This window comes from Euleptes europaea, chromosome 14 (genome assembly GCF_029931775.1).
Source record: "Euleptes europaea isolate rEulEur1 chromosome 14, rEulEur1.hap1, whole genome shotgun sequence".
In the NCBI taxonomy this organism is placed as follows: domain Eukaryota; kingdom Metazoa; phylum Chordata; class Lepidosauria; order Squamata; family Sphaerodactylidae; genus Euleptes; species Euleptes europaea.
Window position 1 is genome coordinate 6,294,345 of NC_079325.1, and position 13,168 is coordinate 6,307,512.

At 45.2% G+C, this 13,168-nt stretch overlaps 1 protein-coding gene across 1 annotated transcript in view; it reads left to right on the plus strand.

Moving 5' to 3' along the window:
* Window positions 1–13,168, plus strand: part of ARHGEF12 (Rho guanine nucleotide exchange factor 12) — a 122,438-nt gene that overhangs the window by 40,345 nt on the left and 68,925 nt on the right. The window contains exons 2-4 of the mRNA XM_056860536.1: window positions 7,203–7,226; window positions 8,115–8,203; window positions 10,714–10,770. Of these exons, the coding sequence (XP_056716514.1) occupies window positions 7,203–7,226; window positions 8,115–8,203; window positions 10,714–10,770 (170 nt within the window). The remainder of the gene's footprint in view (window positions 1–7,202; window positions 7,227–8,114; window positions 8,204–10,713; window positions 10,771–13,168) is intronic.

Sequence of the window (13,168 nt, forward strand, 5' to 3'; positions counted from 1 at the left end):
GAAAGGGGGGGTTTCGGATTAATTTTTTCTCGCCCCCCCCCCCCCAATTGGTGGATTCCCACCAGGACGAATTCATTTCGTCCGTAGATTTGGACCCGGGCCTCCTGGTTTCGGCGGATCAGAACCGCGGGGGACTCCTCTAAGTCCCAAAAAGGCCCCGATCCAAAAAGGAAAAGGAAACTAAACTCTACGGAGAAAGGGGACAAGAAGTTTCCCTCCTTAGGAAAGCGTAAGAAGACCGGCGAGGCTGCTAGCCAACCGCCGCACATTCTCACCGCCACATCAGTGGTGGAGAGGGTTAAATTAGGCGCGGCTGCTAGCCAGACGCCTGCCGAGGCTGCTAGCCCGGCGCCAAGGACCCCACGGGCCGCCGAGTGCTCCGCGGACCCATCAGGCACGGAGAGACCCCTACGGGCCGCCACAGCTGCTAGCCACTTTCCCCCAGGTCCCTCATCGGCTGCACAACCGACTTCTACCGGTAACGTACAGAAGCTCGCGGGGGTTTTGGAGTCGGGGGGGATGGCTACCTTAAGAGCAGAGCTCACGGAGCTCCTAAGAAGCGTCTTTGTAGACGGCCTACAAGCGGCTCAGCGGACCCCCACCCCTTCAATCAGAGACCCAGAGGACTACCAGGATCCTTTAGAGAGGGATCTAGCACACAGCACATACAGGCTGTGCCTAGGGGTGAGAAGGCTGCCTCTAGCAAATCCTCTCATCAACCCAGGGGGTCGGTAGTAATGCAGGACCAATCCTCTCCAGACTCTTCTGACGAGGAGAACGGAGAAGAAGACGATTCCTCCACTGAGGACGACCTACCTAAGCCAGAGGAGAAACAGCTTAGACTTTTCCCTCAAGAGGATTTCCCCTCCCTCTTGATTTAGACTCTAGAGGCCTTGGATTTATCAGAACCGCAGGACCCCCAAGCTCCAGACAAGCTTAAGGGTTCCAAGGAATTTTTCCACAGGCATGCCAACCCCGCTCGGGTCATTCCAGTCCCAGACTATTTCACTTCTCTCATTACTGCTGAATGGGAAAAACCATTAGCAGGCAGACAGACCCCTGCCATAGCAAAGAAGTTTTATGACTTAGCCCCTGCCACGGCCCAATTACTTCAACCCCCGATAGTGGAAGCACCTGTGTGTGCGTTACACTCCAATGATGTTGTGGCCAGAGACGGTAAGGGGTCTATCAGAGATCCTCTGGACAGGAAAGCTGAAATCTCTCTCATGAGAACACACGAAGCCTCTGCTTTAGCTGTCAGCGCTTCGGTCACTTCAGCGTTAGTGTCCAGAGCAGCTATTGTATGGACACGCAAACTTCAACAGATCATTCTTAAAGGAAATAAGAAAGCCCAGGAGGGAGTGTCCAGAATCCTAAAAGCAGTCACCTTCTTGGCCGACTCTTCGTTAGACACCCTCTCTTTTTCAGCCAGAGCCATTGCCACCCAGTTAGCAACTATGAGAGCCCTCTGGCTTCGGCCTTGGCAGGAGGACCACCATTCCAAGACTGACCTAATGGGATTCCCGTATCAGAGAAACAGACTCTTTGGCGATCAACTAGACCCTATCTTAGTTGAAACAGGGGACAAGAAAAAGGCTCTCCCCAAGAGCTACAAGCAGGATCAAAGAACTTACTCGCGTTCCTTTCGTTCCTCCCATACACTCCAAAGATTTCGAGGCGATCAACGAAAAGGTTCCTGGAACTCCTTCAGGGGTTCCTTTCGGAGGGGAGGTCGTTTTTCCAGATCCCCACGTTCTACCCATCCCCCCAACAGGTCTGGGTACGGACCTCAACAACCCAAACTGACTCCATGATCAGCCCAGTGGGGGGCCGCCTCTCCCACTTTGCGGAGACTTGGCAGGCATCACATGCGGATCACTGGGTATCATCCATCATCGCTCAGGGATACCTACTCGAGTTTCGCAGAACCCCACCTTCAAGATTCATCTCCAAAATGCATCTAGGCAAAGAAAAATTGCTCCGCACAAGGGAAGCCATCCAACATCTGTTAGACATCCAAGCCATAGAACCCGTCGAGTTCTCCGAGCGTTCCTTGGGGGTTTGTTCCGTGTTTTCATGGTTCCAAAGAAAAATGGGGACTGGAGAGCCATCCTGAATCTCAAGTGGGTGAACAAATTTGTCATCTACAGGAGATTCAGGATGGAAACTCTGAAGTCCATCTCGGAGACCTTAACACCTCGAGCCTTCCTTACCTCGGTGGACCTCACCGAAGCGTATCTCCACGTCCCCATCCACCTGAACCACAGGAAATTCCTTCGCTTCTCCTGCCAGGAGGACCATTATCAGTTTCGGGCCCTACCTTTCGGTCTAACTTCCGCTCTGAGGGTCTTCACCAAGATATTGGTGACCCTCATGGTAGAAGCCCGCAAACAGGGAGTCCAGGTACACCCGTACCTGGACGACATCCTCATATGTTCTCCTTCTCAGGAACTCAGTCAGATTCACACCAACATTGTGATCAAGATTCTACAGGACCTTGGTTTCCTGATCAATTGGGGCAAAAGTCAGCTGGTTCCTTCTCAGACGCTGACTCATCTCGGTGTGGTCATAGACACTAAACCAACTCCCTCATCCTCACGAACAACAAGGTGGAATCCATCTCGTCATTAGCCAAACAGGTGGCTTCTGCCCAGACATCTCGACTTATGACTCTTGCCAAGCTCCAGGGACACATGGTATCATGCATCCCGTCGGTACCATGGGCTCGCTTCAGGGCAAGGCCATTACAGTGGTTCCTTCAACCGTTCCAGAAGGACATTGCCAAGAAACGAAACAAATTACTGATACTCTCGGACGCTGCCCGAGCAAGCCTGACCTGGTGGATGCTCCCATCCAACCTATCTCGGGGCCTTCAATACATCCACGGAACACCTACTCAGTTGTTCACAGATGCAAGTCTAACGGGATGGGGAGCAACTCTCCAAGACCAACCAGCGCAGGGAGTCTGGGATCTCACTCAACAGAAGAAGAGCATCAACTTCCTAGAGATTACTGCTATATGGAATGCTCTTCTGCACTTCGGTCCCCAGTTACAGGGGACTCATCTCCTCATCAGAACAGACAACATAGCCGCCAAGGCTCATATAAACAAACAGGGAGGATCCAGGTCGTTGTTACTCCACAAGCAAGCCTCCAAGATACTGGAGTGGCCTGAGATCCATCTAGCCTCGATATCAGCGGAGCACATCAGAGGGGTGCAGAACGTCCAGGCCGATTGGCTCAGCAGGCAACACCTCGACGAAGCCGAGTGGGCCTTACACCCAGACGTGTTCAATCAGATGGTCAACAGGTTTGGCGTCCCACAAGTAGACCTTTTCGCAACTCCAGCCAACTCCCAGCTCAAAAGGTTCTATTCCAGATACCACCAGGCCGGAGCGGAGGGGACGGATGCTGTCCTATCCCCGTGGCCGAGTGGACTGCTCTACGCATTCCCACCTCTTCCTCTCATTCCCAGGGTGCTCAGGCGCATTCGGAGCCTTGGGACCACGGTATTGTTGATAGCTCCGGACTGGCCAAGGAGACCTTGGTATCCGGTATTACAACAGCTATCCATTCAGCCTCCCTGGCGACTTCCCGTCAGGCAGGACCTTCTTCTCCAAGAACCAATTTGCCACCCGGATCCCGGATGGTATCGACTAACCGTTTGGCACTTGAAAGGCGAGGCCTCATAGATCAGGGGTACAGTGCCGACATCGTAGATACCATCTTAGCCAGCAGAAGACGGGCCACACAAAGGATATACGGAGCTACCTGGAAGGTGTTTGCCACTTGGTGTCACCGCAACTCCAAGAATCCACTAAAACCGAGAGTAGCTGACATCCTATCCTTCCTTAAAGACGGATAAAAACTCGGTCTTAAAGTCTCCACACTACGACGACAATTGGCCGCGATAGTCATGCTGGTACCTCGAATAGGTCGTTACCCCCTAACAAAACATCCTCACATCTGTGCCTTCCTTAGAGGGGTTAAATTCATAGATTCCCTTCTTGGAATCTGCGTTCGGTTCTGCTAGCCTTGACCAAACCACCATTTGAACCTCTTAGAAAAGTCGACCTTAAGTGGCTCCGCATGAAAACTTTGTTTCTTACCGCAGTCACTTCAGCCAGAAGGGTTTCCGAACTTGGAGCACTCTCTGTCAGACCAGATCTTTGCATATTTCGCAAGAATAGAGTGATTCTTCGTACTGATCCTTCTTTCATCCCAAAGGTTCAGACTCGCTTTCACCTTGAACGGGAGGTGGTACTTCCTACCTTCTTCCCGAACCCTTCTAATCAGAAGGAGAGGGAATGGCACTCTCTAGATGTAAAAAGGGCCTTGCGCATTTACATCAGAAGAACCCAACAGATTAGAAAGTCAGAGCGTCTCTTCATTATCTTGGCGGCACCCAATAAGGGAGGCGCCATGTCTCGGGCAGCTATTAGTAGTACCATAAAGGCGTGTATTTCCCAGGCCTATAAGACTTCCGGAGTGAGAACTCAACCTGCAATCACCGCACACTCGGTCAGGAGTGCGGCCACCACTGTGGCATTTAGACACAGGGTTTCGTTGGAACAAATATGTAATGCTGCTACTTGGTCCGCCTTGTCAATGTTTACCAGACATTACAAAGTGGACTCCTTTTCCAGAAAGGCATGCGCCTTTGGTCTGGGAGTTCTTCAGACTGTACAGGAGACCTAATTCCCACCCAAATTCACAAATAGCTCTGGTAAGTCCCAGACTGAAGACGCCTTTCTTACCTAGAGCAAGAAAGAGCCTTGGTTTCACTTACCGTGAAGGCTTCTTCTGCTCGTAGGTAAGAAGGGCGTCTTCCCCTCCCTAGTTATAAGTTAAAAAAAAAAGAAAAAAGGAAGGAGGTAGCGACCGCTACGGGAGGGTGTCTTATGTAAGACGTGTTTTTTCCATGTTAACGTTGAATGATTGTTTTTTGTTACCAGTTGTTTTTTCGTCCTCGTGTTCCTCTTCTATTAGGGGAAAGAATCGTTTGTTAAATTATAGAGATTATTAATTATTGGCATTTTTAAGCTTTTCAACTACTGAGGCATTCCGAAAGGTGGGGGTCATTTCCCCTAGAGAACTGGAAGGCCTACAATTTTTGTTGATTCCTGCCTTCCCTAGCAAATAAAGGAAAATAACCCAGACTGAAGACGCCCTTCTTACCTACGAGCAGAAGAAGCCTTCACGGTAAGTGAAACCAAGGCTCTTTCTATGAATTCTGGAATTGGAAGTTAAAATTTAGTGAACGTCCCAGCTTCCTTAAACAGTAAACTTTGTATTTTCTGCCTTGAACATTGAGACTAGACCTCTCTGCAGAATTGCCAGAAACCTAAAGCAAATAATACCACAAATGATTTTTTCATGAGTCACTTTTTGGGTGAGTCTGCTGTCCAGTTCTCCTGCTAAAAAATCAGTGTGTTGCTTTATATAGTCAGTTTCGTGACGAGCGCTAGCACTGGGTATCACTTGGCCTCCTTCCCTAAGATGTCACTTTCTGCAGCTTGCATTAAACAACAACAAGAACAACAACGAGGAAGTAAATTGCCAGTATTTTGTGTTGCCTTAGAATTTCTTCAAAAAGCAAGAGTGCAAAAAAAAAAAAAGACTGTTTAAGCACTTCTGACATCCTAGCTCAAGAAAGAACAATGCATATTAGGAGGAAATAACAACATTGCCTCAATTCATACAAACTTCAGTTTTCAAAAATTGTGTTGCTTGGGTTCCTGTGCTGAATCAATCTGTACTTTGGTGGCAGACACATTCATGTCTACTTCCTTGCAATGCTCAGAATCTGAGCATTGCAGCACCATGAATGTTTCATAGCTGGTTTGAGAAAAGGAGACCACAAAAAAATGACTTGCAGCTTTAGTTCTGCTGAGTGGATGTATTCAGGTTCTGTTTGGTTTAATGCCACCGTTTTATTTGCTTTGTGGAATATCTAAAAAAAAAAAACACTGAAAAAGATTTTTACGAAGGAAATCAGTGGCTCAACAAAAGCAGGACATAGGTTCAACTCGGTTTTTATTTTGGCTCTGAATACAAAGGGCAGAAATTACACCTCCTTAGATTTCTTCTGTGCGCTGAATAGGCTGAATATGCACAGAGGCCTGGGAGAGTTTCCTTGCAGTCATGACCTCCTGCATACCCTGCTACTATATACCCTCCCCCCGCCTTCAGAGACAAATAGCAATTCTGGCTTGCAGCCCGTGGAGTTTCCGGGAATCTATCCCAGCATCCTTTTGGAACAGCTCTCCCCTTGACGCATGCGGCATTGTTTGTACACTTCCATTCTCATGTAGAAACAGAGATGATAAGTTTTGGAGTTTATGATGTAAAGCGACACAGTGTGTAGGAGGGTGCTTTTGTATCTCAGCAGGTACAGAACAAATATCTCTTATGGAAGATTTGCTATGCTGGGGGAATAGGGGTGGTGCAGTGTGCACTGGTTCTAGCTAAATGAATCCTTTCAAAGCTAGCACAATTATTTTTCTGTGCAGTAATGTTCTTTGGCTTGGGAAAATCTTACCTGTCTACATAAGTATATGGTTAGAACTAAATGCAAGTTGGCCAACTAATTTCACATGTAATAAATACTTAAGTATCTTTCTAAATTTGTTATTTCAAATGGCTAAAGAAAATCTCTGAAGAAACACTATTGTTTGTTAAGAACATTCTGTGTTGACATCTCTGGGAGAATGTAGCTATTTACTTAAGAGTTCATTAAAAAAAGAGACGTTGAAGTGGTGACTTAACTGTGATAGTGATTTATTCATTGGATTCGTGTTTCTAAATGTTTAATGTAGTGATACATTACAGGGATGCTGGTGACCACACATCAATGAATGCAGTATTTGCAGGAAGTAGTACTCTTTCCCAGGAGCAAGATATTGTGCTTTGGGCACTTCAAAATGTACACCTCTGCAGCAGAAGCACTAGCTAAAGCAAAGATTTGTGGACAATTTGCAAGAAAATGGAAGCAAATGTACATTTATGACACACAAAATAGATAGTGGGGTAAAAGCCTTTGATCTTATTTTATGAAAACTCAAAATGCTTTTGTTCAGCATGTGCAACTGATGAAATGGAGGGGAGAACCAATTATTAACAACAAATTGTGACTGGAAATCCTTTTAGGGGTTTGTTACTCTTAAATATATTTATGATATACTTTTTTTTTTCCTTTTCAGGTTTCCCCTCAAAAAACCTACAAGGTAAGATCTTGAGAATTTAACTACCAGTACATGTCATAACCTAGATCATATTTGTCCTGGTACAGCTTTTTGTTCTGTTCCCAGAACCTGTCCGCCAATAAGTATATTGTTTGTCAAAATAAAATGCAACACCAACTATGCTGGGGTTGGTAGTTCCCACATTCTAAACCTTTCAAGGTGACTGTACCTCAGTTTGCAAGAAGATTGCAGACAGTAGAGAACTTGGAAGTTTCCCTTTATAAGGCACTAATTATAATGTGGTTGATTGGGAATGGGTTTTGGGAGGGGGTGCACTTGAAGGGTCATTAATAGTGGTTCATATATTGAAATGCCAGTTCAAATAATTGAAATTTAACTCAGCAAAGTTGTCGTAGGGCCTGAAGGGAGGGACAGCACTGAAGCTTCATGTTATGAAAGGATTAACGGTTAACCATAAATCAGATGTGTAAGTTAATTTCCACTTGATATATAATTGATCTCAGTATACTTCTTATAGCATTTCTTCCCTGTAAATATGGAAACTGGCACGTCTGGATATTCTACAGTTAGGTTTTTTGGGGGCGGGGAAGGTATCCAAATGATCCTTGAGCCTGTAATGCTTTCATTTTCCAGTTCATTCCAGTGGATGTAAACAAACGTCAGTAATGTTCTACTTCTAATGCTTCTAAAGTCTATTCTCAAGGAATATATTAAAATATTTTTCTCTGCTACCTTTTGCAGATATATGATACTTAGAGTAAAATCACTGGTGACATTTTCTCTTTTGCTGTTGGGTTATTAGTGAAACGTGACGTGTGCTTGTTCAGATTTCTTAACAAAATTTCTTAGGAGTCCTGACTGATAGGTGTGCAGTTTGCTCAAACTGGCTTTCCTTCTGTTTGGCTTCAGGCATGGCAGCATTCTGAGTAGAGAGTCTCCAGCGGACAAGAAGCAGAAGGTTGAGCGCTGCATCAGTGCCCACGACTTTGACCCTACAGGTAGAATCCTTGTAGCCTCCCACGCAAAGTCCAGTGCTTCATGTCTAAGAGTGTTTTTTAAAGTTACCAGTTGTCACATATTTTCAGTGGTATAGTATTAAGAAGCTAACCCTGACTCTTCTGCATAATATTTTCATATACTCCTTTTTCACTTGAAGTGGTTTGCGTATTATTCACTTTAAGCTGTTTAGTTGTGTAAATCTGATCTGGTACAGTGACGAGTGGAATCTCTTGTGAAAGCAAACGTAACAGTATAGCTGATTTGGTATCTTTTTAACTACAGTAATTGGACCATTGATAGTTATTTACTAAAAATGGGCAGAGTTCACGTCCTCCGGACAAAAGGGTGTCTCTTAGTTGTCTTGTGATCCCCTGGTAGGCTGCAGGGGTGTGTGTGTGCCAAGTATGGCCATTTTCCACATTTGATAACTACTAGCCACACAGCAGGTATGTTGACCTGTGCACAGATCCTCACTACTCTAAACAGCAGGTCATGAGAGTGTTGGAACACAGGAGGCACAGCCCAAAGGACACACAGCTGACAGGTTGTTTTGCAAAACCCTGTAACTTCAATCTTTGTCTTCCTGGCATTTCCTCTTGCACTTACGAGAAGGTCCTGTTGGGTGGAGGTCCAGTACTACATCCTTGGCAGTGTCTGATCCTGACTAATGACACATTATCCAGCCCATCATTTAAGATCCTCCTCCCAAGCCCTGTGCGCCCATCTGCAGAGGTGAAGCAGATGGCAACCAAAGACTGAGGCGGCTTCACTGGTAGCATGTTGCCTTTGTGATCTCCTGTCCCTTGAGGCTCATCGGCCCTCTGTACTGAAATCGCTCGACACATCAGGCCAAACCATTTATTTTAATCCAGGCTTTTAACAGAGGGGTTTCATTTTTTTAGCTGTTACAGTCTGCTTTGTACCTGCGGACTGCTTAATGAATCTCATTTTAGGCTGCTGAATGTTTTATGCTGTTTTATGGCTTGTTTTTTTAAGACGTTGCTCTTGATCATTTGTATATTGCTGTGTTTGTGGTTTTACTGTATTGTTTCTACTTTAGGCAACCTTGAGCAGGTCTCTGGAGGGGCAGCATATACATTTTCAAAATAAATAAGATTACAGGGCTAGGTTAACTGCTGTATTTGGTAAGGCTGTTCTTCCTTCTCTTAGGAGCAGACGTTAAAAATGCGTAGCCCTTTGTGGGCAAAAGCACTTCCCTCTGCAGCCTTCCAAGGGAATTTGCATTTGAGCATTCTTATTTTTTCCGAGTTGTAACTGGACACAACTGTTCACCTTCTTCTCCCCCACCCCCACTATATTTGTAGAACATCTGTGTTGCATTCTAATGCTGTCTTAGACTTCAGTCTGCATGTGAAGGCTCCACTCACCCCAACCTACTAACCCAGTGGCTGCTCTGTGCTCCTAACTGTGTGACTGGCTTGTGGGTGAGCCTCTTGGCCCCATGTAATGTGTTGCTTTTTGTCTGTGTGCTGTGCTGTTCAGTCTTTTATTGTCTGGGATCATGGGACAGGTAAGAGCCGACCTCAAAGGCCGCAGACTGCAATACCGCAAATATAAGGAATTACGAAGCAAGGTCAGACTGCTATGTTGATCCATTGGGTGGTGTGTTGGGCTGCACCTTGCAAGACGGGTTCATTTCGTAGCTCAGCCCTGGACTCACTGGGTAGTTCTTCATTTCCACATCTGAAAAATGGAAATGGTAATGGCCTGCTTCCTAGCCTGGTTATGAGGAGAAGCAAGAAATGCCACCTTCCCTGGGCAACAGGAATGGGATGGGCTAGTAATGTAATAATTGGTTAGTACTTCCTTATTATACCTTTTAAAGGATTTGTTTTCAAGCAAGCATAGTTACACTAATGAATAAATATTTCTGTTCCCATTTGTGACAGTGAAACACGTTAATCAAGATCGTAGGATCCTTTGACCTTTCTATCCTAAGAAGTACTAGGCTGCTCTTGAAACCCCCCATTGTGATTTCCTGGCTTTTCTAGGGAATTTGGATTTTTCTGGGGCTGGGAAAAATCTGCTGGAGAGCTAGTTTCAAGATTTGTTGGATGTCTCCACTGTAACAGTATTGGGGACAGTGTGCACGTGGACTGTTTCATCCAGTGTAAGACAACTCCCATAATTATTATTTATACAGCACCATTCATGTACATGGTGCTTTATGGTGTAGGGCATGTTGAACATATATAGGATTTCCTATCCCGTTCATAAGCTAGTATAGAAAATAACTTAATTATGGTGTCTTTATTCATTCCCCCCCCCCTTGCTCACTAGAACCGTACAGCGTGTCGTTACCTGTGTAGTTCCTGCCTTTGGTGTTCACATTTCTAAATATTATCACCTCTGTGTTGCTCATTCCTTGTTTTGTGTGTTGCACGATTAACCTGATTATATAAATCATTCTGTTTTTTAAAAAAAAATTCCATGTTGGTCTCCATATTTCCTATATCTTTTTTTCTCCTTTTCTTCTGCTCTTGTGCAGATAGCTCCTCCAGGAAGACAAAGTATAGCTCAGAGGAGAGTAGATCCGAGACGTATGGTAAGCTTGACGCAGCCACTGCAGCCTTGCCCCTTGTTTCGGTGTGCTCCATACTGTTGCTCTGTGTGCCCCAGGCCTGTGCCCTTTACCTGCCACGCATGGCTCGCTCTGCTGCAGGGAAAAGGATGGAGCTTTTTTAACGTGGCTTAAATGTGCAAGCTTGCAGTTGATGGCTACTAACCCGTGCGTAGCAAGTGTTTGGTCTTCCTGTATTGTCTTCTGTTCCCTAATAGGAAAACATACTTTGATCTGAAGTGATTGAGGAATCGGTGCCATCTAAAATACAAGGCAGTAGCATCACATGCTTTTGAGTTGGTGTGGATCCTACAGAATGGGTTACATGTAGGGGAAAGTTTGCCTTTTGTCTAAAGAAATGACCGAATCATTTCACTTCCCTGCTTCCTCACTGAGTTTCCCATGGTGGCTTCTCCTTACCTTTCATAATGTGGAAAGCAAATTAGGGGTGAAATATCAAATGCTTAAACAATTAAATGCAAAGGATTCATTTACTATTTTTGCATAGCTGTAAATGTTTAAACATTAAGAGTGCACAGCAGGAGTGGGTGTGCAGAGATCCTTGCGCTGATGTGAGTGCGCAGGTGGCACTTGCCAAGTGGATAGTGGATGTCCCTTGTCTCTGTTGTTGCAGAACGTGGTCCTTGCATGTCCTGAAAATTACCTGTAGAATTACCAGTAGAAACGTTTTTTGCCTAGGAGGACGAGTGGCCTGAACAGAGTCAGATACCTCTCAGCTTTTTAATAGAAAGTACACCCCTACTCACATACACACACTGATCATTCTTTGTTTGTTTGTTTATTTTATTACATTTCTACCCCGCTCTCTCCAACCCAAAGGTCAGGCTCAGAGCGACTTACACAATCTTAAAACAATATAAAAACAATAACACATTTAAAAATATAATTTAAAATACAATTTAAAATACCCCAATAATGTCCCTCAATGGCGCTAAAACCCTAAAAATAGCAATCTGCAGGCGGCAGATGAATCTAACCACCCCCAAGATAATATAGCAGGGGTGGTGCTCAGCAGTGGGAAGGGGGGGGAAGGTCTAGGGAGGCCAGTAATTATAACGAGAACCTTCGCCGGCCTCAACCATAAGCCCAGCGGAATAGCTTTGTCTTGCAGGCCCTGTGGAATTCCTGAAGGTCCCACAGGGCCCTGATCTCGCTATAAAGGCTATTCCACCAGGCAGGGGGCAGGGCCGAAAAAGCCCTGGCCCTGGTCGACGCCAACCGGATATTCCTTGCGCCGGGGTTATTTACTTTACAGTAAAATGACCTTCTGCTCGTTGTATATTTTTAGCCAAAAGGAGTAATCACCTCACAAAAGGGAGTTTGGTAATGTTTAAACGATAAACATTTTTTTATTGGTTAAGCGGTTGGATTTAAACAAAATTTACATCCCTAAGCGAATTGCATAGAGCTGATCAGCACAACTTGGGGGCTTGGGGGCTGAAAAATCCCAAACTGCTTTAAATGTATCAAGCTCACTCTGTGCTTCTGTTTCATAAAATGACCTTCCCTGCATTTCTACCTTGCTATTATTCATTCTGTGAATGGTTGGGTTTAGTTTTCGATTGGTAAATCCCAACTATAAGATTTTTACATATCTTTTTCCCCAGAAGTGTTTCCATAGGCTTTTTCTGTAATTGTCCTTTCAAGGAAGACAGGACATATTACAGGCTATTTTGGCTCCACCAGAGCCTCTTAAACAGGGTAACTCTGCACACAGCGTTCTTAAGAAGGTCTAAGATTCTAAGCAGTCTTGAATCTGCTGTCATTTACTGGCCTGTAACTTTGCCTTAGCACTTGAATTCTTTTTCAACACTAACCCTTCCTAGATTTTGTTTTTCCTTTTCTTCCTACATGCCCCGCATGCGAGGAAGTGATCTCATGCTCTCCCTAGAAAAGCAGTGGATAACAGAGATGAAAAAAGGAGGGGGTCTGAACTTGTTTTGAATTCTGTGCTGGCTGTTGGAACTTCTTGGCCCATGCTATAGAGTCATCTCCACTGGCTTTCTCATGCTAAAGCATTCCGTGGACAGAACGGGCACTAATTAGCATCGGGTCTTTCAAGACTTGAGTTTAAGCAAAACATTCTTGCTGCACAATCAGAACTGGATGTATTTTACAGGAGTAAGAGCATTGTCAGGGTTAAATTCTTTGTTCAGAGCTCATTGCAAATGCACTTGAGGTAAATTGTTTCTCGAATGGTTCCAGAAATGAGGGAAGCAGCAGCCATAGCAGTGGTTGCTGAGACTTTGTCAAGGGCAGCGTGAGGAGCAGAAAGCTCCCCCCTTTGAAATAAGGTAACTGGCTATAATGGACAGGAGCTATTTAGGGAACGGACTTCGCTTTTCGCAGACATTTGCCTGCC